The following is a 27778-nucleotide window of genomic DNA, read 5'->3' as shown; positions in this document are numbered from 1 at the left end:
AAATAAGAGGAAATGGAGCATTACAGGGCAGGTCAGGTTGTGCTCAAGTATTGACTTGCAGGGTACCTTTAATATCCAAAGATCCTAATACCCAAAACACTCAGTTCACAGCTGCGCTTGCAAATCCCTTCTTTATGAGGGTGCAATTTGTTCAGGAAACCATAAACAAGTTATGCAAATTTCTGTATTGTCTTAAACTCACCTAATGGAGGCACTTCTCCCAGTACAAAGACATGAGGGAGGAGCTGGCTAGAGTTGATTGGAAAAGGAGCCTAGCAGGGAAGACAGTGGAACAGCAATGGCAGGAGTTATTGGGGGTGATTAGGGAGGCACAACAGAAATTCATCCCAAGGAGGAGCAAACATGCTAAGGGGAGGACAAGGCATCTAAGGCTGATGAGGGATGTCAAGGACAGCATAAGGGCTAAAGAAAAAGCATACAAAGTGACGAGGATCAGTGGGAAGCCAGAGGATTGGGAAGCCTTTAAAAGTGAGCAGAGGACAACTAAAAAAGCAATGAAGTATGAATGCAAGCTAGCTAGTAATATAAAGGAAGACAGGAAGAGTTTTTTTTTCAATATATAAAAGGTAAGAGAGAGGCAAAAATAGACATTGGAGCACTGGAAAATCTGGCTGGAGAAGTAATAATAGGAAACAAAGAAATGGCAGACAAACTGAATAGTTACTTTTCATCAGTCTTCATGATGGAAGACACCAGTGGGATGCCAGAGCTCCAGGAGAATCAGGGGGCAGAGATGAGTGTAGTGACCATTACTAAGGAGAAGATTCTGGGGAAACTGAAAGGTCTGAAGGTGGATAAGTCACCTGGACCGGATGGACTACACCCTAGGGTCCTAAAAGAGATAGCTGAGGAAATTGTGGAGGCATTGGTGATGATCTTTCAGGAATCACTGGAGGCAGGAAGGGTCCCAGAGGACTGGAGAGTGGCTAATGTAACACCACTGCTTAAGAAGGGAGGGAGGCAGAAGACGGAAAATTATAGGCCGGTTAGCCTGACTTCGATATTGGTAAGATTTTACAGTCTGTTATTAAAGATGAGATCGCGAAGTACTTGGAAGTGTATGGTAAAATAGGACTGAGTCAGCACGGCTTTGTCAAAGGGAGGTCATGTCTGACAAATCGGTAAGAGTTCTTTGAGGAGGTAACAAGGAAGTTAGACAAAGAAGAACCAGTGGACGTGATTTATTTAGATTTCCAGAAGGCCTTTGACAAGGTGCCGCATGGGAGACTGTTAAATAAATTAAAAGCTCATGGTATTAAGGGTAAGATCCTGGCATGGATCGAGGATTGGCTGACTGACAGAAGGCAGAGAGTGGGGATAAAGGGGTCTTTTTCAGGATGTCAGTCGGTGACTTGTGGTGTGCCTCAGGGGTCTGTGCTGGGACCACAACTTTTCACAATATACATTAATGATCTGGAAGAAGGAACTGAAGGCACTGTTGCTAAGTTTGCAAATGATACAAAGATCTGTAGAGGGACAGGTAGTATTGAGGAAGCAAGCGGGCTGCTAGGACAAGCTAGGAGAGTGGGCAATGAAGGGGCAAATTAAATACAATGTGGAAAAGTGTGAGGTTATGCACTTAGGAAGGAAGAAATTAGGCATAGACTATTTTCTAAATGGGGAAATGCATAGGAAATCAGAAGCACAAAGGGACTTGGGAGTCCTTGTTAACGATTCTCTTAAGGTTAATGTGCAGGTTCAGTCGGCAGTTAAGAAGCAAATGCAATGTTAGCGTTCATGTCAAGAGGGCGAGAATACAAGACCAAGGATGTACTTCTGAGGCTGTATAAGTCTCTGGTCAGACCCCATTTGGAGTATTATGAGCAGTTTTGGGCCCTGTATCTAAGGAAGGATGTGCTGCCCTTGGAAAGAGTCCAGAGGATGTTCACAAGAATGATCCCTGGAATGAAGAACTTGTTGTATGAGGAACGGTTGCGTTCTTTACTCGTTAGAGTTTAGAAGAATGAGGGGGGATCTTATTGAAACTTACAGGATATAGCGAGGCCTGGATAGAGTGGACATGGAGAGGGTGTTTCCATTTGTAGGAGAAACTAGAACCAGAGGACACCATCTCAGATTAAAGGGACGATCCTTTAAAACAGAGATGAGGAGGAATTTCTTCAGACAGAGGGTGGTGAATCTGTGGAACTCTTTGCCGCAGAAGGCTGTGGAGGCCAAATCACTGAGTGTCTGTAAGACATAGATAGATAGGTTCTTGATTAATAAGGGAATCAGGAGTTATGGGGAGAAGGAGGAGAATGGGGATGAGAAAATATCAGCCATGATTGAATGGCAGAGCAGACTCGATGGGCCAAGTGGCCTAATCCTGCTCCTATGTCTTATGGTCTTATGGTTGTGCAGTTCTCTACAGCCCTTAACTTCTCTGTTCATTCCAAGTCATTTCAAAGCGATATTTCTCGTTTGTAGTCTTTCCCACACACAGTAAGCAGAATCCTACCAGGATTTGGCAAAGTGTCAGGCTCAGACTGAAAACTGCTGTGTAATTTCCTTTGTTCCCATTTATTTTATTTTATTTTATTATTTTGGTCTGTGGACCCATAATTGGAAAGCGCCTTTAAGCAGAAGACTCAAAGTTGAAGCAACTGTCTGCCAGGACACTGTGGGCGGGATTCTCTGACCCCGGTGCCGGGTCGGAGAATCGCCGGGCCGGGCGCGATTCATGCGATGCCGCCCCGACGCCGGTCTGCTGATTCCCTGGTGACTGGAGAATTGGCGCCATTGGTGCCGGTGAGGTTGGCGCGATGCCGGTTGGGGGCCGCTCTACGTGCCCCCCACCCCCCCCCCCCCCCCCGGCGATTTTCGTCCCTGGATAGGCCAGGTGGCCGCCAAGATAGCCCGAGTCCCGCCAGCGCCATCCACATGTGGTCTTACCTGGCGGGACCTCGGCATCCATCCTGCGGGGTGCGGCCTGGTTGGGGGGGGGGGAGGGGGGATCCGACCCCAGTGGGGGCCTCCACTGTGGCCTGGCCCGCGATCGGGGCCTACCGATCGGCGGGCCGGCCTCTCCTGATGGGGGCCTCTTTTACTCCGCGCCGCACCTGTAGCTCTCCGCCATGTTGCATCGGGGCTGGCGCGGGTGCGCGGGTTTGCACCGGCCCCAGCGTGCATGTGCAGACCCACGGTGCCCGTTTGACGGCGCAACGGCGTTTACGACGGCATCAACGCTTAGCCTCAGGATCAGAGAATCCCGCCCTGTGTCCCCAGCTTTTGTATTTTGGAGAGGAGAAACCATACTCCTCAGCACCAAGTGGATATTAGGAACTAGCTTTGGAGGGAGTTGGTTCAATTGGCTAACAGGCAACTGGTGGGTTGACCAGAGACAGTGTTCTGCCTGACAGAAGTCAATGATTGGTGCCTGCGTGATACTTTCTGAGAGAACTTAGCAGAGGCGTCTAGACCTTGGAAGTGAAGGGAACACTCTCTCTTTCTCTCCTGCTTGCTGAAGTGAAAGAACTGCTCTATTGTTCTGAAGGCAGTGAGTGCCTGGAACATCCTTTGCTGTGAACCTGAAAGGTAGACAACCTTGCGAGAGAAAGCCATCTCAAGCCTCAAAGGAAGAAGTACCAAAGCCAAAGGCTGAACTTCAGAAAGCCATTGACTGGAAGTCACTCTAGCACATCAAAAATCCTTATCCTTTTATTTGTATCAATAGTTTCTTTCCCTTTCCACCGCCTGTGTGGCTTGTCTGTGTGTGTGTAGAGAGTGGTGAGATTTAGGAAGGGGGGACTAGGAAGCGGTTAGTAGATAGTTACATTTTCTGTCTGTTTAATTATAATACTGTGCATAATAAAAGATATTTGTGTTTTTAAGTTACCATCCTGGTGACTGTAGTTGTTTGGGCTCAACCAAGGTCCTTGGGTATTTTAAATTTAATCAAATTTCAACTGTATTGCAACTCTATGTCAAGTGGGGTGTGAATTGACCACGCACTAGCCCAGGGTGCTGTGTGACTTTATAGTTTTCAGATCAGGGTTTTCTTAGGGAGAAAAAAGAGTGTGAGTTGTTTACGCCATCACTCTGGCAGGACGGGGCCTCATTGAGCCATCAAGCAACTCCACAGAGGTCAGCTCACCATCTTTGAAGGGCTCCCCGATCAGCTCTGCAGCCTAATGTTCCCAGACCCAATCATGAGCTTTCCGAGGTCCTGCCCACAACAATCCTCACCGGAATACTGCCCCCCCCCCCTTCCCCCACCAACATTTATCGCCAGCAATCCACTCCCCCTACCAACACCATGGAAGTATAACCGACACTCCCCCATCGCCCACCCTCAGTATCCACTCTCCTGTCCCTCCACCACACATCAATGCACCTTCCCCATGGGGCTCTCACTAGGGCCTGCACTGGCACTGCCACATGGCACAGGTTGGCACTGCCAGGTTGACACCGTCAGGTTTGCAGTGCCAACAAGTGTCGGAGGTACTTCCGGAGGGGGGAGAGGGGAGGGGGGGGTTTGCTATAATAACCTTTGTGCCCCCCCCCCGAGGGATTCCCCTTGACTACTTTATGCCCAGCCTAAGCTGTTGTGAACCTGTTGGTGTGACTATTTAGTGAGGGAGTGATCATGCGGCAGTGGGCCTGCTAATCATATTTAAATTGATGTAGATCACAGTTGCCGGTGACGGGCGGGAAGGGGCGGGAAACACGATTCTCGCGGGAGAGATCGTGTTTCCCAATTCTCGTGGGATTTTCCGCCATGCCGCCAATCCCACGGACGGCTAGTCCACGTTCAAAATCACCGCAGTAGATGTATCAAATGAAATTGTCGCCTTGCTTACTCAAACAACCCCCTTTGTCTTGCAACAGCAACTTTTACCAAACAACAAGAATTCTGCAAGTTGAGTAGTGGGCTGCAGGTTGTCGTCCAAGCCCTTTATGTGAGGCATTGCAAAGTGACCTTCACTTGAAATGAAATGAAAAAATGAAAATCGCTTATTGTCACAAGTAGGCTTCAAATGCAGGTAATGTGAAAAGCCCCTAGGCGCCACATTCTGGTGCCTGTTCGGGAGGCTGGTACGGGAATTGAACTGTGCTGCTGGCCTGCCTTGGTCTGCTTTAAAAGCCAGCTCTTTAGCCCTGTGCTAAACCAACCACTTGCATGAATAGGAAAGGATTGTAGTCTCTGGATGTTCGCGCATTTGCAATTATCCACTTTTTGGATAAGGACGTGAGTGCTTATTTCCCAGCCAGCTGCCGTTTAACCTACAAAGGCAAGTCTCAAGGTTGATCATGGATCAATGAAATTTGTATTCTGAAGCTGTGGTGCATGACAGCTCTGTGATATCTGAGGATATCCAGCTGAACACCAGTCTAATGAGTTGCCTGCAGTTATCCGACTAATCATTTAGCACACCATTAGCATGTTGAAACAGTTGTTTGGTGCCTGAATAGATGTGAGGGTGTCCTACACAGTATACCCCTGCTATGGCTTCAAGGATTGTGGTAATATGTTGCTTGCTACACAAAAGTCATTCTTGGCAGGAAAGCAGGCTTCCTTCCCTGAAGAACAATAGTGAATCAGTTGGGTTTTAGCACCAATTCAACATCATGGACACTTTTACTGATCCAAGCTTGTTATTTCCAGATTTTTTAAAAAATGAATTAAATTGGCATGCAGGGCATTTGAACTCATGTTCTCTGGATTATTAATCCAGGCTTCTGTATTACCAGTCACGTAACATAACCACCACATTACAGTATCCAGCAAGATGTTTTTGCCTATAGTGCCATAGTTTTCGATTGCAACCCAGAAATCTTCCTTATGGTTGCAAATCACCAATCTCTGGAAGAACGTGCTATGTACAGGCAAACACTTTTGAAGACATTTTAGCTTAATCACCAGTCTTATTGGATCAGGTTAAATGTTGATTCTACATTCCATCCAATGAGAGCGATGTTAGCCAATCCCACCGGCCAGGAGAAGAACAAGATTGGCTGTAATCTTGGTTTCACATTCTGCCCAACTCCACTCACTATTGAACTCCAGGGGGCGGCGCGAATCCCACCCTGCTGCCCCGACGCCGGCTGCCGTATTCTCCGGCACCGTTTTTCGGGCAGGGGCGGGATTCCCACCACGCCGGTCGGGGGCCGTTAACAGCGGCCCCCCCCGGCCATTCTCCAGGCTCCGATGGGCCGAGCGGCCGTCCGTTACTGGCCAGTCCCACCGGCGTGGGTTACGTATGGTCCCACGCGGCGGGACCTGGCAGGTAAGTCGGTGGGGGCGGTCCTTGAAGGGCGTGGGGGGATCCGACCCCAGGGGGGCCTCCACTGTGGCCTGGCCCGTGATCGGGGCCCACCTATCTGAGAGCGGGCTTGTTCCGTGGGGGCACTCCTTCCTTCCGTGCCGGCCCCCGTAGGGCTCTGCCATGGCTGGCGCTGAGAAGAAAACCCCCCGCGCATGTGCCAAAATACACCGTCCGGTCTGCACATGCGCGGAATCACGCCGGCGCTTCTGCGCATGCGCGAACTCGCGCCGTCCCTTCGGGACCGGCTGGACCGGCTCCAACCCCTCCTGCGTCCATCTAGCCCCCGAGACAGGTGAAAATTCCTCACCTTGGGGCCTGTTGACGCTGGAGTCGTTGTTGCTGGTTTTCCCGCCGGCGTGGGGACTTAGACCCCGGAAGGGAGAATCCCGGCCCAGAAGTATATTTGGGTGGGGGAGTAAAATCAGAATTTCACCTGATTTCCTGGGATTCCAACCTGGCATGGTAGATTAAAATTTCTCCTTTTATCTCAAAGAATGTTCTGATGCAAAGTCCCTTAAGTTTGCTTCCACAGTCCATTACCTTGGTTATAAATCAAATCACATACCATGCCTGGATGTCAACGAGACGTTAGAATCATTTGGGAGAGATGGAATCATTCAAAACAGATTGTTGACTATGACTAATAAGCCTAAATGAAAATGATGCATGTCCACACTTTTGAGAATGATGATTTATTGCGATGTGTATCTGTTACAGATACAATAGAAAACCAAGCATCAGTATACAGCTGTAATCTTACCTCTTCTTCACTGCTCAAGCAGCTTGATTGCCTGTAACCAGTAGCAATTATATATAAACCATTCAACCAGCTGTGGGGCAGATGTTGCAAAACCCCTTTCCCGCAATGTGTGTGTATGAAATAAACCAATCTCCTTTATTTTACCGTATCTCGAATTTGCTGTGGGATTATTAATAATGGTTTGGAACACTCCAAACTGAACTGATCAGAAAAATATGCTACCATTATAAAATGGGAAGGTTGCAGGGTATTCTATCTTGCCAGAAGCGAGGACTTCCACGATGGGAGAAGGCACATAGAGATGAATTAGTCTTGAAGGCATAGAGACAGAAGTTCCAACATTCTAGTGGTTCACAGTGTAGATGTGCACAAGGAAATTTTAAACCTGGATATGGGCACTTTCTGCTGCTGAGATGAGTCCTGCTTCTCTTCTGAAGTCAAGCAATGACTGATAATAACATTCAAAATCTGTATAGTTAATGGATTTCTGACAGCTGAAGTCTTGGTCATGTGACAGGGTGGTTTCGGGATGGTTAAGCCATTCAGCGAACCAGGCCGCTGGTTGAATCACATGTTTTGGGGCAGGCAACCATGGGGCTAGGAGCACCAAATTAAACATTAGGAGTCACAAACAGCTGCCTTTGTCCCTAATGGCTTGGCAGACATCCCGGCTGCTCAGCCATTATATTTGCTTGGCTGGAATGTTTATACGATGTGAAGAGTGCTACATTTCAGGAGGTGTGAAGTATTAGTCTTTCAAACTGTTCAGAAACTTCCAGAAACCAGCATGTCATAGAATTAGAATTTACAGTGCAGAAGAGGCCATTCTGCCCATCGGGTCTGCACCATCCCTTGGAAAGAGCGCCCCACTTAACCCCCACACCTCCACCCTATCCCCGTAACCCAGAAACCCCACCTAACCTTTTTGGACACTAAGGGCAATTTAGCATGGCCAGTCCACCTAACCTACACATCTTTGGACTTCGGAAGGAAACCAGAGAACCCGGAGGAAACCTACACAGACATGGGGCGAATGTGCAGACTCCGCACAGATGGTGACCCAAGCTGGGAACCGAACCTGGGACCCTGGAGCTGTGCAGCAACAGTGCAAACCACTGTGCTACCATGCCGCCCGATCAGCTGGAGGAATCTTCTAAGCTCAGCAACTTGCCATTTTGAAAAATAGAAAAAAGAATGTTTATAAAGCAACGAGACTGACAAAGGTATTTTCCTCTTGTGCTTGATGATTTTTCCTGATGAAAGATTAATTGAATTAAATATCACAGCGTTCCATTGGAGTGGATTATAATCCTAAACCTTTTTTGGGACTTTTCCAGATCAGTTGTACTCTTCAAATGATCATCCTCACCTCAGGTTGAGAAAGTCAGACCCCACAGACACTTACATGGGTCTGAAAAACTGATCAAACTCTCTGTAAAGGAAAGGTAGCACCAAAGAATATTACCGTCCTTTTTCAAAGAGTCACAGGATTGTTACGAGGCAGAAGGAGGCTGTCCGGCCCATTGTGTCTGCACCAGTCCTCCAAATGAACATTGTGACTCAGTACCTTTCCTCTGCCTGTTCCCCGCACCTCTCTAGATCATTTCTATGCAAGGAATTATTTAATGCCCTCTTCAATGCCTCGATTGAACATGCCTCCACCACACGTCCAGGCAGAGCATTCCAGACCTGAATCACTCATTGCGTGAAGAAGCTTTTTCTGACATCACATTTGCTTCTTTTCAAAATCACTTTATATCTGTGCCATTTAATTCTTGTTCCTTCCACCCTCCCCCTCCCATCTACTCTGTCCAGCCTCCTCATGATTTTGAACATCTCTATTAAATCTCCTCTTCGCCTTCTTCTCTCCTAGCAGAACAGTCCCAGCATCTCCAATCTATCCTCATAACTGAAATTTCTCATCCCTGGGACTATTCTTGTAAACCTCTTCTGCGCTCTCTCCAAAGTGTTAATAACCTTCCTACAGTGTGGCACCCAGAACTGCACATAATATTCCAGCTGAGGTCTGACTAGCATGGTTGATAAGTTTTAGCAATATTATAACACTCAGATACTATAAGGGACTGAGAATCTCTCCTGAACAATATCCTTCTCCAGTGAAGAATGTACAGCGATGTTTTCTTCAGTGTGGATAAGAGAGGCAATATGAGGTAATATGTTTTCCCAATTATACGAAAGAACTGAACATGCAATTCATGTTTGATGATAATCATAACATTGACAGTTCCGTGAAAAAATATATAATCCTGGCTGGGATTCTCCAACTCCGCGCCGGGTCGGAGAATCACTGGGGGGGGGGGGGCGCGAGAATCGTGCCACGCCGCTCCGACGCCGGCCCGCCGATTCTCCAGCGGCGATTCTCGGGCGCCCGCGGGATTGCCGCCGCGCCGGTCGGGGTCCTTTGAAAACGGGCCGAGTGCCCGCCGAGTTTGGCCAAGTCCCCCCGGCAGGCCTATGTTCCTCCGCGCCGGGCCCCTGATGGGCTCCGCCATATTGTCCGGGGGTCGGCGCGGAGACGGGAACCCACGCGCATGCGCGGACCCGCGCCGGCCTTGGCGCGCATGCATTGACTCACGCCGGCCGTGGCGCGCATGCTCGGACCCGTGGCGCGCCGGCCTCCAAGCGGCGGAGCAGCGGACAGCACTCCAGAGTCATACTAGCCCCCTAGGATGGGGTGCATATCCGGGCCTGGTGGCCAGTTGACACCGGAATTGCTCGCGCCACTTTTGACACCGGCATCAGAACTTGGCCGCGGGATTGTAGAATCCTGGCCCATATTTCTATTAGAGAGTCCAGATCTTATTAATGTTACAGAGAGACTTAAGATGTCTAATGATATTTAAAGTAGTATTTATCATAAATTCCGAAGTAGAAATCTACCGTGTCTAGCAAGACACCTCTATTTCAATTAAGGGGAGAACAATCATCATTGCACGATACTTTGAGAGACACTGGAGTGAATACAATGAATCAAAAAAATCCTACAGTGTGTCTCCAATATTTATACCATAAATGAACTGTACAAACAGGAAGCATGTTGAACACTCATGCTGCACAACATCCTTTTTTTTAGTCAGCACCTTCATTTTAGTCAACATTCTTCAAGCAAACAGAATGCTGGGAGTTGCAGACAGTGATCACATCTAGTTTCCAGGATTCAGCTGACAAGTTGTTTAGAGTCATCCTTAAGGTTATCCATTGGTACATTGCAGTATATTAAAATTTATCAATGGCTTGTTGAGTTGATGTAGAGGCCAGTCCCTGATATTTTCAGGACTGCCTTGTGTTAGAGAATACACCACATCCTATGCCACAGGGTGTTCTGGCCTTGAGCACACAATTATGCCCTGATATATAAACTTTCAAACCTTTATCCAGCAGAAATATTATGCTTTTAATTTTTAATCACTACTTAATCGGACAGTCACTCTATTAATCTTATAACTCCTTATGTATAGCTGGATTCTATTAAAACTTCATATTTATATCTGAATTCCTTCACACTATGTTAGAATTTTAGCTTTAGATTGCTAGTTCAGTTCCAGAAACACCACACAGATACATGAATGGGCAGGGAGCAGAGGGATACAGATCTTTAAAAAATAGGCGACAGTTTTAGATAGAGGATCAGGATCGGCGCAGGCTTGGAAGGCCGAAGGGCTTGTTCCTGTGCTGTAATTTTTCTTTGTTCTCTTTGTTCTTTGAGAGATGACTGGGACCCCCAAGTCCAGACTTTCAGCGTCAGTGTGGGACTAGAGGCCAGTCCCCTTCCAATGCGGAGCATCCTGGATGGGGCACTGGAATCCTGTCATCAAATGCCATTGTCCAAGAAGGGCGCTGGGCAGGGGACATGGCTGGCACTGTGGACCTCCTCCAGATCATGAAAGATACTCTTGGAAGGTTCGGGGCCTAAGCCGAAGGGGCAGAGTCTGGTGCAGATTATGGGTTAGAAAAGCCAGGGAGATCTGAAGCCAGAGAGCGAAAGAGAGAGGGGGAGGAGAGCAAGACAGCAACACAGATCAGGAGCAGGAACCTGAGGCTGGCGAGACCTAGAGTTGAGGAGCCAAGCCACGAATATGGGACTGAAGCCTCTGATGGTGGCTGGAGCACCATGAGGATGGCAACGAAGTGCGTGAACGGCTGCAGAAGTCCGAGGTGGCCTGTCCTGAATTAGAGAGGCCCCGAGGAGTGGAAGATCGTGGCTGGGAGACCAGATAATGTGGGTCATTTGGCCATGGGAAGTTGGCAGCAGATGCTCTACCAGTTGAACTTTGCTACCTGGCTGATTCAAATTCCAGAGTTAAACTCTCAACAGTCTCCTGGTGAATCTGGTATTGGCCATTAATATCCATTGTAACTAGTTTGTTCCTCTCAGTTAAGCTTTTCTGTTAAGGGTTATCAAGATTTTATGCTTGTGTAATAAAAGAGCCCCATTTTATAACCTTCCTGCAGTCCTTGAGCTTGAATTTCACATTACAAGTGCAATATACACAGAACCACACATTCTACAAACAAGAACATCAGAAATAGCAGCCTCATGCAATTTAAAGTGGTGCACAGAGCACACCTAACCAGAACACAAATGAACAGGTTGTTCCCAGAGTTGGAGGATAAATGTGGACAGTGCCAGAGGGGCCCGGCCAACCACACCCACATGTTCTGGACTTGTCCCAAACTTGTAGGGTTCTTCAAGGCAATGTCCAAGTTTGTGGGGGTGAGGGTGGAGCCCGTGCCCGAGAGGGGCAGTCTTCAGAATATCGGAACATCCAGAGCTACATATGGGGAAGAGGACCGATGCCCTGGCTTTTGCTTCCTGAATCGTACGCCGGAGAATCCTGCTCGACTGGCGATCAGCAGCACCACCCACACCTGCAGACTGGCTGGCAGACTTGGTGAAATTTCTCCACTTGCAGAAGATTAAGTAGACCATCAGAGGGTCGGATGAGGGCTACCACAAAATGTGGGGGCCATTTGTCGGCCTGTTCCAAGACCTATTTGAAGCCAACAGCAACGAGGGAAAGAGGAGGAGGCGGGGGGAGTAGTCAAGAGCCCATACAATGAGGAGGTACAAAGGAGGAAGGGGGGAAGAGCTGTGGAGGGAACCCAAGGGAGCCACAGAGCGAAACATGGGGAAAAAACGGGAGAAGGGAGGAGGCAGGAACACCCCTCCCCCCCTGAACCCAGAGGTCAACAACAAAAGCCGCAGAACAGAGGAGAGGTGCTCAGCAGTAGGGTATCCTGGCGGAAGGGGGGCTTCCAACGAAGGGACAGGGAGGGGGTAAGGGGGGGATGGGAAGAATGTATGTCAAGAAATATGTATGTAAATAAGAATCTGTACAACATGTAAATACCAGACACAGCATCCATTAAAAGTATCGCTCTGTAAAATTGAAAAGCGCCAATAAAAACATTTTAAAAGAAGAAATGGGAACAGAAGTAGCCCACTTGGCCCTTTGAGACTAATCCACCATCCAAAACAATCATGGCTGATCTTCCACTTCAATTCCACTTTCACTGTGCTATCCCCATATCCCTTAAATACATTGGTAGTCAAAAATCAAATTATCTCTGCCTTGAATAAATTCAATAACTAAATTCCCTACTCATAACTGCAGCATGCACACATAATTTCACCACTTATATTTACAGGATTAAGGGTAAAGAGCTAGGACTACAAGGATGGTTCTTTCAAAAAGCCAGCAAATTCACGATGGGTCGGATCTTCTGTTCTATACGATTTCATTGTTTTTTAAAAAAAAAATATTTATTAAAGTTTTTTAACACAATTTTTCTCCCTTACAAACAATAACACCCCACCCCCGTAACAAAAAAAAACGAGAAATCGCGCAGAGCAAGATATATACATGGCAAAATGATATATTTACACAGCTTTGTACACTGGCCCTCACCCGTACGTGCCAGTTTCCCCAACCCTTCATGTTATCTCTTGCTCATCCACCCTCCCAGGCAGTCCCCCCTTCCCCCCCCTCCCTCCCAGGACGTCCCCTCCACCCCACCCCCCACCCCCCCACAGCACAATATGCACAAAACTACCTGACTTAATGGATCCACAATACTCTTTTTACATCCTCTTGCAACACTCCCCCTTGTCAATGACCCTCTTATTGCAGACAATAATCCCCAACCTGAACTACAAAGAATCCACGTGCAAATCAACTTCATTCCAGCATGTCTATTGCAGTAAAGCTCTGCTATGTCTGTGACTCATCCATTGCTGGACCTATTTTCTGTGACTCTCTTACATGTTGGGGAAATTGTTAAAATGGGCGAGTGTGTGGATTTGGGTGCAGATAAGAATTTAAATGGGGAAAATTACTAAGTTTATTGGGATGCTGATTCTGACTCATTGATTTCTAGGTTTTTAAAAATGAGGGGCAGACTGTTAACCCTCTCTCATGGAATGATTGGCATTTTAAATAAGAGGTTGGAATTTTTAGATTTAACCTGCTTCGCATATATTTGAATCACCAGGCCTAAGGAAACCCACAAGTTAAAGGCCGATGAGGAGAGCAGTGGGGGAAATGGTAATGGCTTTTCCAGCACTGCTTGCGGGCCAGGAAGAGCCACCCATACATTTCTCATGCAAAGAACGACAAGGTTTGGTCCTGGCTGGCTCTGGGTCAATGATAGAGCACCCCAGAATCAAATGGCCTTTGAGTTCATGGATCAGACGACCCTGACTGACACCGCCCACCCCCCGGTCCCCCTCAAACCCCACCCCTCCCACCACCATAGCACCAGGAATTGGGTGGTATTTGATACATCACCATGATCAATTGCGGATTGGATCTACCTGTGCCTGTGGTTTGCTCCGGATTGTTGTCCATCCAACTGGAAAGCGAGCCTGGGGAGACGTGTAAAGAGAAATGGTCATGCTGGAGAATTAATACTCCAGAGCATTCAGGGAAACTTAGACATCCGAGTTAGTCATTCGAAATTCCGCCTGCGCCCATCCTCCCACATAACTCAGTTAGCCCAAGCAAATATCCAAGTTTTGGTCTCGGCTGAAAACTTTCTGTCCAAAATCCAAAGGGAAAAAAAATCTCCCTCCTGGACTTCTCCTTATGCTATGTATCACCATGAGAAGACCTGTTTCTCTGACTCAGTGAATGTCTCAGTATTATTTTGGGGGGTTGGGATTACCAGTCTGGAATCCGCTTGTCTCCGGATCCCTGATAGATTAGGGTGGCTTTCTTGCTCCTCAGTGCTTTCCCTACACATTCTGAGAGAAGAGCCTCATTAGCCCAAGGACCACCTCTCAGGCCATGGGTCACTTCAATGACATTGTTATTTACCCTGGGTAGTGGGCATCATTGGCCAAGGCCAGCATTTGTTACACATCCCGAATTGCCTTTGAACTGAGTGGCTTGCTCGGCCATTCGAGAGGGCATTTCAGTCAAATACATTGCTGTGGGTCTGGAGTCACATGTAGGCAAGATAAGGATGGCCGTGAAAGAGGCCAGATGAAAATCGATGGGCAGCATTACTGAGGCTACATTATATCCCCGAGGTACTGAATTGAATTTAAAGGGACTTGAGCCATGTCCCCACAGCATTACCCATGGCCTCAGGATTAGTAGCCCAGTGACATTACCACCACACTACCATCTCCCCATGGCTCTCCCATGGGAGCAAAGGTATTAAGGGATATAAGCCAAAGGCAGATATATGGAGTTAAGCCTCGGATCTCCCACGATCTTAATGAATGGCAAAGCATGTTCCAGGAGCTGAATGGCCTACTCCTGTTCCTATGTTCCCTGGAAGCTTGATATTCTTGTTCTTATATCCTATTATTAACCCATTCAGTGGTCTCATTTGAGGTCTGCTGGGTGCTTCCCACAATTGAACAATTTGCCTTGAAAGATTTTGATGGGACTTTTATTATACAAAGAGTTCAAGCTGTGTTTTGTGTTTCCTTTTGTACAGTTGGAGGATATGGAGGCAATAAAAGTAACTCAGCAAACAACTCTCCAAAGCTACCCAAGTCCATGTCAGTCACCCCTCAGCAACCGCACAGGACCGAGTGGATTAACGAGGAAGAACCAGAAGATTTACAGAGTTCTAATGAAACAGATATACATCAGAAAGGAGAGGACGAGGATAGAAATAACACCGAAAACAAAATACCTGGGCCCAAACTAAAGCTAAGATTTGCTTCTCAGGAAACACTCAAAAATGGATTGTAACGATTCAGCAATGGATGGAGAACATCCCATGTACCTCCATTATCTGGCAGTTTTCTGAAGCAAGTAGTGACAGAGCCTGTACAGAATAAACAGAATTTTAAAAAAATATACAAAATTGATGTGACAGTCAATATGAGATATTCAGCATTCATCCCCATCTTAAAACTAAGGCCAGACTTCAACATGGTGTTTTCTGGTACCATATTGCACTTTAGACAGTTAACGGACCATTGTCACCAGGCAGATTACATCTCTGGAAACAGCAAGGAAGCTCCCGCTCTGCAAAAATCAGGCATATTGAATGTGCGATCATCTCTTATCATACAAACTTGGCGATGCATTTCTCTTCTCTTCGTTAGATAACATTATTACAATGATCAAAAAAACCTCTGTACATAGCCACGGCAAATCGAAACTTTGAAATCTGAGGCCAAAAGACAAATTTCTAGAAGTCACTATTAGCAATACTGGTGATGGGACTATCTGTAAGATGTTATCGTCTGATGTTTGGGTGGGGGTGACAACACATTGCCAAACCACAAGGTAACAACTGCATTATAATAGGAATCAAAAGGATGACACTTTGAAGTGTTCATGAACACATATCACCAATTTCTAGACTAATGTCTCTTTGATTTTCTAAACTCCTGTGTGTAGTTTGAAGTCACCATTTGTACAAAGTAGCAAGTAGGGCATCTACCCACCTCAAGCTGTTGTATAGTTAGTATACTGTAGAATCAGTCGTCATTAGCTTATTTGATGCTGCTTGAAACCTTTTAGGCATTTAAGACAACTAAATAAATATGGTCGACAATTGCTTTATTCATCCAGGTGTGTAAGAAGGGGATTGAGTTTTAATCGTATATAATGGGCGAATTATTAATTTTCTGATTAATTTTCTGATGAAGTTAATCGATTGAAATCAGTCTGAGAAGCTGCCACTTCATGAGCATGAAATGCCAATTACTTCATAAATGTCTTGAGAATGCTGGGGCGGAAAATAAAACAGTGTCAAACTATCTCCCAGGTGTTCATTGAATCCACACCTCATGTTCATGTTGCTGCCTTCGGCCGACTGAGCACTGTTACTCCAGTTCAAAGACTTTTTCCAACTTCAAGGATTTCCGTGTTGAAAATTGTTGGAGAAAGGCTGTCACATTCAATTTGAAAGTGTGCAGTGCCATGTGACTGGTACTGCAATATTTGGAGGTTGTATACCATCTCATGTCAAACACGTCATAAAGCGACAGTATGTATTATATATGTGTTATAATGTATCTGTATTGTATATATAGCTGATACATCATGTCTTATAATGTAATTGTATGTATTGTATATACACCCAATAATTGGCTGCAATTCCATGTTATTGTTATGGAAAATAAAAATTAAGAATGAAATAGTCTTGCACTTCAGCATCAAAATATTTGCAGCCATTAAGTTGTGTCATTGTCCTCGGCTCCAATTTGATATTTTACTTCCACCAGTTCTCCAATGTTGCACACAAGCATTCAACGTTGCACACAAGTTCAGTATTAAAGGGCAAAACAGCTTTAGAGCTTTAGAGGGTAGGAAAGGGGATAATCAGTCCAAGGCGGGCAAGAGCGAGAACAATGGCGAGGAAGAGAGATATGGGCTGGAAAGGTGGATAGGAGGAGCGGGAGGGAGTATAGTGCCGAGGGAACCCATTCAGTAGTGGGATGAGAGAGGTGCCAAGCAACCGGCACACATAATTATTAGTCAGCTATATGGGAATTTGGAACCAAGAAATGATGTCAAAGTGGGAGAAATCTTTAATTTGGGGGTGGGGGGGTGAAGGGGTGGGGTGTGGGAGTGATCAAAGTTCATATCTAACTGAGTAGGAAAGTCATGAGGCAGAAGAATAGGCGTTTACGCCGGAACGGCCCACGACGCTGTCCAGAATCCGGTTCGCGAACCTCTGACCGCCCAGACGATCGCGGCGGGCGCCGCACGGCCCGGAGAATCGCGAGAGGTGGCCCGACGAGCGATTCTCCGGGCCTCCAACGATACTACGCCCCGGATGGGCCGGAGTTCCGATGGCGTGGTTCTAATGTGGTATGAAAAATCGTCAGCGAGTCGGTCGGAGGAGGTAGGTAGGGGTCGGCGTGGGGGGACCTCAGGCTGGTAAAACGGGCACGGCCATGGCTGTCGGGGGGGTCGGGCCTCCAGGGTCGGGTGGGGGGGGGGAAGTGGTGTCAAGGCCAGAGGAGAGAGACAGCACGGCAGGCGGCCATCTTCGCAGCGTCAGCTGGAGTGTATGTCAGTAAGAGGGCACCCAGGAACCATTTCACAACTGTACCAAAGCACCAGAAAAATTTTAACAGTAGTTGGAAATGAAGATTAAACAATTAATTGCACTTCTCCTACCCAATACTCTAAAAAATAAAACTCTTGGTACACTTTCAATTCTTGTCTCAGCAAATGTAATATTAGTATTTGACCGTGAGGTTAAAGGCCCTTTACCATAAAATAAAATATATTTCACTTTTAATGAAGTACATTTACGATAAAGTAACTTCACGTACATATACATAAACAAGTGGCAAACAAACGTATTAGAGTAGAGATACTGATCTCAGGCCGCTGCCCCGCGCTTCTCGCAGCGCCCGTGCTAGCCCCTTGTGGGCCACAGGATCGGTGCGCTATGGGGTCTGTTGACGCCGTTGTAAAACGCTCCGGTATTTACGATGGCGTCAACACTTAGCCCCATTATCAGAGAATCCCGCCCATGGAGTCTGAGTGAAAAGGTCAGCAGGATTCACTTTTCGCCGGGTCGGAAATTCCAGTCCGCAAAGTTAAAGGATTTGGTTTGTGTTATTATGATTTGGGGCTGGGTGCAAAGGAGAAGCGGCACCAGAAAATGTTTGATCTGTCTCTGGACTGCTATTCTGGCAAGTTGTTGCCGCAAAGATAAAAAGAAGTAGAGGTGCCACACTTCATGATCGTAAATCACAGGGTTATGAACATAGAAACAATAGAATTAGGAGCAGAAGTAGAAAATTCAGCCCTTCGAGCCTGCCCCGCCATTCACTCAGATCATGGCTGATCTCTTCTTGGTCTCAGATCCACCGTCCTGCCTGATCCCCAGATCCCTTTAACCCCAGTCCATGATCTGAAGTCCACTCAGCAATTGACAGCTGGTGTGATTTCAGCCTTGCTGGCTCGGCCAGAATTATTATTGCCCATCCCTAATTGCCCTTGGGAAGATGAGGGGAAGCTGTCTTCATGAACCACCGCAGACCATGTGGTGTAGGTACACCCACCGTGCTGTTAGGGAAGGAGATATTTTGACCCAGCTACAGTGAAGGAGCGGCAATATCATTCCAAGTCAGGTTGGCGTGTGACTTGCAGGGGAACTTCCAGGTGATGGTGCTCCTGTGAACTTGCTGCCTTTGTCTTTCGATTTGTCTTCATAATATTTGTATCGCTTGCATTAAGTTCATTTATTTGAACAAAACCTTGTAACTGCATTCCACGCGAGACGACAACGGCAGCGAGATCTGTCTGGGAGAAGCAAGCGACAACACCAACACCAGACCCATTTGAGTATTGCCCTCTGTAATTGTTTCTCCAGCACCCAAATGGATATCTACCTCCCCAGTCTCCTCCCTGGGACTGGGGAGGTAGATATACATTTGGGTGCCGTAGAAACAATTACAGAGGGCAATACTCAAATGGGTCTGGTGTTGGTGTTGTCGCTTGCTTCTTCCAGACAGACCTCGCTGCCGTTGTCTCGTGTTCACCTCCGCTTCAGCCGTTCGTCCCGTCTTTCGCCTGGATTCTCCTTGCCCTCTGTTCCTGTAGATGCCAAGTTTGTTATTGTTTCCCAAGCCCTCCTTCAGGCTATCATTTCCCTGCCTCCCCCCCCCCCCCCACCTCTCTGGTTCTCCTCTATTGTTCCCTGCCTCTTCGCTCTTGCCACCCCTTCCCGCATCCTGCCCCCTCCCCCCTCCTGTGGTTCGCCTTTCTTTCCTCTTAGGTTTAGCTGTGGTCCCCCCCCCCCCCCTCCCGGTCTATCTCTCCCTCTCATGCCTTGGCTACTTTCCCCTGATTCTTGGCTACCTGGCTATTCCACTGCTTGTTCGTTGGCCACAAACAGGGCCCGGAACAATTGGGTGAATGGCTCCCACGTTCTGTGGAAGCCGTCGTCTGACCCTCGGATGGCGAATTTGATTTTCTCCATTTGGAGGGATTCCGAGAGGTCGGACAGCCAGTCTGCAGCTTTGGGTGGTGCTGCTGACCGCCAGCCGAACAGGATTCTACGGCGAGCGATCAGGGAGACAAAGGCAAGGGCGTCCGCTCTCCTCCCCAGGAATAGGTCTGGCTGGTCTGATACTTTCGGGCATGGCTCCACCCTCATCCCCACCACTTTGGACATTGCCTCGAAGAAGGCTGTCCAGTACCCCGCAAGTCTGGGGCAGGACCAGAACATGTGGGCGTGGTTGGCCGGGCCTCCTTGGTACCGTTCACCTCTATCCTCCACCTCCGGGAAGAACCTACTCATACTGGTTCTTGTTAAGTGGGCTCTATGTACCACTTTTAGCTGCGTCAGGCTAAGCCTTGCGCACGTGGAGGTGGCGTTTACCCTATGCAGTGCTTCGCACCAGAATCCCCACCCTATTTCAATCCCCAGGTCCTCCTCCCATTTCTTTCTTGTTGCGTCCAGTACGGTGTCGGCCCTTTCTGCCAGTCGTTCATACATGTCGCTACAGTTCCCTTTATCTCGGATGCTTGCATCCAGTAACTCTTCCAGTAATGTCTGTCGTGGTGGTTGTGGGTACTGTTGCTCGCTTTGATCCCAACAGCGGCGCCAATACTGTTGCTAATATTAATGATAAGGTTGGTGAACCACAATCCTTCCCTTATATTGATCAAATGACCACACAACCAGTTAGTTAGTCCAAAAGATGGTTTATTTACATACACAAGAGTAATGTCGACATGCAAACACAATATCTACCACGAGTTAAACTCCACCTATCAGCTGCAATAACCTATACTTAACTTCAGGGGACCGGAATTGTGCAAATGGATAAGGCCTTTATCTGGATTTCACTTGGCTGGATCGAAGAAAGTGGCTCTGTCTCTGCTGGGCTCATCTGTCAGGTAGCGATTGTTGGTCTTGAACTTGGCTGGCTATTCCTGCTGCAGTTGGGCTGGCACAGGCCGAATCCAAAAGAGACAGAACACATGGCTGCGCTCTCTTTTATCCCTCTGGGATTTTGCGCTCTTTGGGGCGGTCCTTAACCTTGGGCCCAATAGTTCGACAGGGCACTGATCACAGTCTTCGATTTCGGCCAATAAAGGGTCGGGTAGCTGGGCGGGTCCTTAGCGGTCATTGACCTTGGCAGTTGGGCTTTCTGAGTAAAGGGAGTGGCGCCTGTTTTGTTATGCTCTTGTCGTAGCATAAGCTGCTTCCTTGATGTGCACTCTGACAAAGGAAGGTTCAGACTTGGAGGTAGCTTTAACACGTTTATTAAACTATCAACAATTCTCCTACTTGGATTCGACGCTACTGTTAATCCTTCTAAAGCTACTCAGACTGACGAACCAGTCTGCTACAATCCACGTGGTGGGAGTGATGTGTAATCAACCCTGTGTCTGTACTCACTGAGAGTCTCCACTGGAAAGAGGAAGATCATGTGTGCAGTGTCCTTATATATGGGTTGGTGTAATGCCCTCCTGTGGTAGTGTCACCTCTGTGCGTATCGTGACTGCCCATTGGGCGTGTCCTATCTTACTGACCTATTGGTTGACTATCTGTGTGTCATGTCTCTGGTGTTCCCTCTAGTGTCTAGCTAGGTGTAGTGTATGTACATTAACCCTTTGTGTACTTACAGTGATGTATATCACAACATCCCCCCTTTTTTGTGTGACATATTTTCTGTACAGTATTAAAGAAAATTGAACAAACTAGGTAGATGAGTGATACTCTGTACAAGTTATGATAACAGTGATCATTAAACAATAAGTCCAAATCATATGCAGGAGTCCAACATTCACTAATTATTATGGTCGAGTGGCTTTCTTGTTTGGTTGGTGAGTTGGTGATGTTGATGGTGGCATTGCATTGTAAATGCCATCAGTGTCCCTGTGCTGAAGGAACCAAGAAGTGGTCACATCACTTCGTTGTCTGATTTGGACTCTTTTTTTCTTTTGATGCTTGTGGTGGTAATTCTTGATGGCATCTGTCCTGAAAGCCAGGTTGCCTGTTGGTAGTGCAGCAAACGTGAATTGGTAAGATGCATTGTCCTGCCATGGTATGCCATTGTACTGAGCTGAACAGTAACAGTGTCCCTCATTTGCAGAGTTGTACCATGTCGTACCAGTCGTAGTTCCATTGGTGTTGTTTTTGTCGTGCTTCTTGTCGACGTTGTTGCCTTTGGTACGCTTCTTGCCATTGTTTCTGATGTTGTTGTTGTGTTGGTTGGTTTTGTTGTCATATTTGCTGCGCTCAAGGACCACACTCTGGATCATACGAGTCCTTCACACAGTTACTCGTGAAAGCATGCTTTGTGGCATCTGCTGTTTTCTTGAGCGTGCCGTCACAGCGCCGATCCATCTGTGGCTGTACCGGTTTCTTGATTGGAGTTCTATTGGCCTGAGAAAATGGGCCATTAAAATGCAAACGAGCGGGGGGTTTCGAACAGGTCTAGTTACCTGTGTTTCAAATACACATAGGCTCTGTATCTGTCTGAGTCCTAGGTTGGCCATAAATCCCATGGTCCTTTGCAGGTGGCCATCTTAGATGGCTACAGTAGGGCCTTGTCTCCTTTCGTAGGCATTTATTGAGTTGCATGTACCTTAGCTCATTCCCTCTGGTTAGCTGGAATTTCTCTGTCAGTTCACCCATTGTTGCGATCCTGCCGTCTGTGTATAGGTCCCTGACAGTCAGTGTCCCTCCGTCCTGTCCCCACTTTTTAAAGGTGGCGTCAGTCAGCGTTGGTGTGAACCTACGGTTGTTGCAGATGGGAGCTTTGTCCGATATTTTGGTCAGGCCAAATTGCTGCCGTAGTTGGTTCCAGGACTGGAGGGTGGCTATCACCCCCCCCCCCTTAGAACGCCATGATTAGTTTGTCTAGTGCTTTGAAAAAGGCTTTGGGGATGTAGATCGGAATGGATCTAAGTAGGAGGAGGTACCTGGGCAGAAAGTTCATTTTGATCGTCTGTACCCTCCCCGCAAGGGAGAGTGTGAGTGTGTTCCATCCTTGCAGGTCCTTTTTTATTTCCTCTATCAGACTGGTGAGGTTCCATTTGTGGATCTCTTTCCAGTCATGGGTTATTTGGATCCCCAGGTAGTGGAATTTGTGTCGGGCTTGTTTAAACGGCAGTCCCGTTAGGGCTGCCCCACCTACTTGTGGGTGTACCGGGAAGATCTCGCTTTTGCTCATGTTGAGTTTGTAGCCTGAGAAGGCGCCAAACTCTTTCAGGAGCGCGATGATTCCGTCCATACTGCTCTGTGGGTCCGAAATATAGAGGAGCAGGTCATCTGTATAGAGCGAGACTCTGTGCTCTCTGCCCCCCCTTCGGATCCCCCTCCAGCTTTTTGCTGCTCTGAGCGCAATTGCTAGTGGCTCGATCGCTAGAGCGAACAGCAGCGGGGACAGTGGGCATCCTTGTCTGGTGCCCCTGTGCAGCTGGAAGTATCGGGAGTTGGTGTGGTTGTTCCATCCACTCGCCATAAACCTCCCTTTACTCCAGCTCTCCCTTCAACCCCACCAATCCTCCCCTCACACACCCCCCCCCCCACCATTGTGAACCGCGCATGTGGCTACCGATGCCCGCTTTGTGTACCCTCAGAAAAAGCGGCCCCACAATTGCTGGGAGAGGCCCAGACTGGCGGAGCGGTGCCGTTCCTCGGAATCCTCATCTCCTTCGAGGATCGGACCTTGGTGGTGACTAGGGTGGCCGAGGACAGGGCAGTCTCCAACGTGGAAGCTGGTGGACGCAGCAGAGGTGAGTAACCACTGGGCTGCACCCGGAGGACCTGTCAAACGTGAGTTGTTATTGCCATTCTGACTGACCCACCCTTCCACTGACCACATGTCTATTCTCCTGCAGGTCCTCTAGCCGACGACACCAGCCCATCCCGGACGATCCACTCTCCTGACTCCGAGGAGAACACCTCGGAGGGCCATATGTTCCTCATCACCAACCTCCATCTTGTCGCCCCGCTGCTGTGCGAGGTTGTGGAGGACATAGTAGACCGCAACAAAGCAGGCGACCCTGTGGGCAGTGTATTGCAGGGCATCACCGGAGTGGTCGAGGCATCGGAACCGCATCATGAGGAGTCCGGTGCATCGCTCAATGACAGCCCGGGTGGCCATATGGTCCTCATTTTATCGGGTCTCTGCTTCGATGTTCAGCCTCCGTACTGGTGTCATTAGCCTCAGTGGGTCCTTATCCCCCAAGAGCCAGCCACCCATCCTGGGATGTCCCCAAAGAGGCTGAGGATGACCGACTGCCCCAGGATGTAGCTGCCGTGGTCATTCCCCGGGAAGTGTGCAGACACGTTCATGATCTTCATGTGGCGGTCACACGCGAGCTGGATGTTGAGGTAGTAGAACCCCTTCCTGTTAACGTAGGGCACTCTCAGATGGCCTGGTGAGTGCAAGGCAACATGCGTGCCATCTATCAGCCCCTGGACCTGGGGCATCCCGGTGATTGTGGAGAAACCTGCTACCCGGGCATCTTGCTGGGCTTGGTCCATGTCGAAGATGATGTAGTTTTTCGCCTGGGCAAACGGGGCATCCAGACTTGTCAGATGCTTCTGTCAGCTATAGCCTGTGAGATGGCACGGATGCCCTTCTTCGAGCCCTGGAATGAACCCAAGGTGTAAAATTTCAGGATTGCGGTGACCTTGACGGCCACCGGGAGCGGGTGTCCTCCTCCTCCATGTGGTGCCCAGTCCGTGAGGACATGGCACAGATGTCGCACCATCTCCTTGTTCAGGCCGAGCCTCCTCCTGTCATTTGTTTGAATGACCAGCGACGCCTGTACACCCTGGGCCATCGCGGACTCTGCCTCTGGCTCTCTCCCTGGCCTGATGGGCATCTGGGTCCTTAGGGTGTGGAGTGGGATCCGGCACATGGTCAGCCGCCTCGAGCCTCTATTGACGCTGCTGCTGCCGCCGTCTCCAACATCTGGTCTAGCAGCAGCACCACTGCTCAAAACATCACCAGGTCTGAGTGCTGGTCCCCTCCCCATGGCATTCACCCACCCTCTAGCTGTGGACATGTCCCCGGAGCTGTGTCCCACCCACTGGGTATTCGCATCTCGGCTGCTACATGTGTGGTGTTGCCTCCCGCAGTGTTCAGGCACAGTATCCAGACATCATGGTGTGATTGGGATGCTAGGGAATGACTCCCACGTGCTACATGGCCCGCACACCCACAGGAATCCACCAGTTGTGTGACGTGCTCACTTAACCACGATTGCCAACTCCCTAACCGCAATAGCCTTCAGCCGCACGGCCAGAGGTCTCGGCAATCAGTGGGGGTCAAGGGTGGTCGGTGGGACAGATGGGCAAGCGCAAGTGTTGCCCCTGGAATTAATACACATGATCCAGGGGGTGGCATGGTGTTGCCACGTGCAGTTGCACCCTCCCCTTGGTTGCCCCCCAACGCCTCCCCCCACTCTCCCATGACGGCCAACCTCTGGAGATGATCACCCACCCCCAGCCGAGAGACCCGCACCCCCAGCTGTGTGACCCCCCACCCCCTCTGAGCACTCGGGCAGCAAGCCCAATGCCCCTTGGCTCTTTCCCTGTGAGCAAAGATGGCCACTCATCTCCTCGGCTCCCTCACAGAAGATCTTCCGCCAGGGTCACGTTTTAAAAAATGAGTACTAATCGGCGTCAGCGTGAGCACTTCCTGTGGAAGCCGATGAATCTTTGGAGGCCGCTGGATAAGGCGTCGCCTTATCCAGCGATAAGGGGTCGCTCCCGTTAATTGTATGGAAATAGGGCTTAAGCGGTTTCTCGCCACGCGACAGTGAGATCCCGATTGGGCCAGGTGCACGCAAACTGTTTGCTGCCTGGCGCGGTTCTCATTTTCGACCTCTCCCGCTATTCACTGGCTTTGTTTTGCTCAAGAGTGAACTACCCCTCTACCACTGTCTCTACATCCATGTCATATTAAGTGCCATCTATCTTCCTACACGTCCGTGGTCTGCCGCTTCCTTTATGTGTTTCACCAGACAAGATATCAGAAATTGAGGCGGCCTGTTGCTTGTCTCACCCTCTATCCTGCCATTGCCGGGCGGCCTCTCGAGGTCCTGTGCCTGGATGGGCCCGGCTGACATTCGGGTGAAAACATATCAGCCTGTTCTGCCCGCTGCCCAGCAGATGAGCCAGTGCCAGGTGCAGGGATTTGGAAGGGCTGAGCTGTTCCAGTGCCTCCCCTGCAGGAGGTGCTGGCATGGGCCCCATCACTTCCTCCTCCCTTGGGGAGCTCCGGAGGCACCACCGTCACCTGGCACTGCCAGTCCTGGAGGCCCGCCCTCAGCTGAACCATGGTGTTGATGCCCTCAGCCATATCGCACTGAGACTGAGTCATGTCCCTCACCCTCGGACATGTCCCTCTGTGCCCGTGACATTTCCCTCTGTCACTGGTCAAGCTAGTCAAATGCTCTCAATGCCGTCTCGCCACATTCTGAAAGCCACACACAGTGCCATGCGCCACCACATGAAGACACTCGATATCTCTCTTCAGCAGCACTGTCTTACTCTCTCTCAAAGCTATCCCTGTCCCCAGTTTAATTTCATCCTTCGCATCATTCGACGCCTTAACTAGATGTTAAGGAACACATTCATTGACAACTTTGAAACAGCACTGCCCATCCTAGGTCCACCACCAGTCCCAATCCCATTACCCCATTTCATCTAGCCCCAGCCCTTGCTGCGTGTTCACCATACTCTCCGACCTTCCCCATCTCTGAGGCTGAGCGTGCTGTTCTCAGCAAAGGACTCAGCTTTGTACCCTTACGTCACAGCTTTGACAAAGGGTCCTCTGGACTCGCAACGTTCGCTCCTTTCTCTCCCTACAGATCTGCCAGACCTGCTGAGATTTTCCAGCATTTTTTCTCTGCGTTGAGGACAATGCATGTGTAGGGGTTTCGTGGAGGGTGGTTTGTAAGGGAGATGCATCCGATGGGGTGTTGTTAGCCTCTAGGAGATTGGGGGCAGATGTACGAGTGAGGGACGGGAGTGATGCCAGGAGCACCGAGGTGATGACTCACCCAAGCTGCCCGAAGGAGGTTGTTCATCTTCTTACATCATTGCATGCCGATCCTCTTAGTGAGGCTGGTAGCACTCACAACCTCTGCTAACTTATCCCAGGCCTTATTCAGTATGGCATGATTGAGTCTCCACTCCATCCGAGGGAAGAGGGTGTCTCTCCTCTCTTCAATGACGTCCAGCATTCTGTCGAGCACCGACTCCCAGAACCTGGGGGCAGGTCTTCGTGCAGCCAACCACTTGGCTGGAATGAATGGAGAGCTTAAAAGCTGCTCCAGCATGTCAATTTCCTACTCCAGTGAATCAGGTGCCAGTGGGGCCGGGAATCACTTGGGCTGCCCATGGGCAGCGTGCTGGCCCACTTGCACAGCCTGAATTTCTCCTGGCCGGCACTCCCAGCGGGAGCGTGCAGTTCCCGCGATTCGATTCCGGGCGCAGCACTTTGTCTCCACAATGGAGAATCCAGCCCGGGTTTGTAATGATATGTATATAGGTATACTAGCAAAGGGTTAATTATTACATCTCAGTGTAATTCAAACACCAGATGACACCACCAGTTCCCAGTATAAATATCAGATCTCAGGGAATCTTGGGTCGTGTTAGCAGAGGAGAGGAATTGTTTACAGCTCTGGGACTAGTTTAGGTTAGAGAAAGAAGTAGCATGAGTACATTATTAGTTAATATTAGATTTTGGATCACTGTATTAATAGTTATAGCTCTGTAGAGTGTGCAAACTTTATTTAATTTAATCCTTATTCAATAAATTAGTTTTTCTTCAATCTTAAGATTGCTGGTTTCTTTACCATCCACTCATCAAACCATTCTGGATCTCAAAACAAAGAATAATGACATATTACATCAAAGTGTAATATAACATGGTACCAGGTGCTTCTAAACAAAGCTACATAATTTAGTTTACTGAGGATCTAGAACAGAAAATTAAGAAGCAATTTGAATCTCGAAGCACCAACCTGTTACTGCAGAACGTCGATGAATCCAGGACTGATGGACAAAGCTCAAGCTCCACGACTCCGGATCACTGGCCTTGATGTTAACTGGCGAGTGTTCAAGCAGCAGTTTCAAATTTATTTAGAGGCTTCCGATTTGAATAAGGCTACCGATGCTCATAAAATTGCTCTTCTACTAACTATCGCTGGTCCACATGCCATCGAAATCTATAACTCTTTTCAATATACGGTGGATCAATATAAAACTAAGTTTGAAGTAATAGTTGCTAAATTTGATC

At 48.5% G+C, this 27778-nt stretch overlaps 1 protein-coding gene across 1 annotated transcript in view; it reads left to right on the top strand.

Annotated features, from left to right (window-relative positions):
• Positions 1 to 16678, top strand: part of LOC140420946 (sodium/hydrogen exchanger 2-like) — a 230708-nt gene extending 214030 nt beyond the window's left edge. The window contains exon 12 of the mRNA XM_072505131.1: positions 15016 to 16678. Within this exon, the coding sequence (XP_072361232.1) occupies positions 15016 to 15275 (260 nt within the window). The 3' untranslated portion in view covers positions 15276 to 16678. The remainder of the gene's footprint in view (positions 1 to 15015) is intronic.
• Positions 16679 to 27778: the final 11100 nt, after the last annotated feature.

Source organism: Scyliorhinus torazame, chromosome 5, assembly GCF_047496885.1.
Source record: "Scyliorhinus torazame isolate Kashiwa2021f chromosome 5, sScyTor2.1, whole genome shotgun sequence".
NCBI classification, from domain to species: Eukaryota; Metazoa; Chordata; class Chondrichthyes; order Carcharhiniformes; family Scyliorhinidae; genus Scyliorhinus; species Scyliorhinus torazame.
Note: the sequence above shows the minus strand (reverse complement) of the source record. Positions and strands in the feature narration are given on the sequence as shown.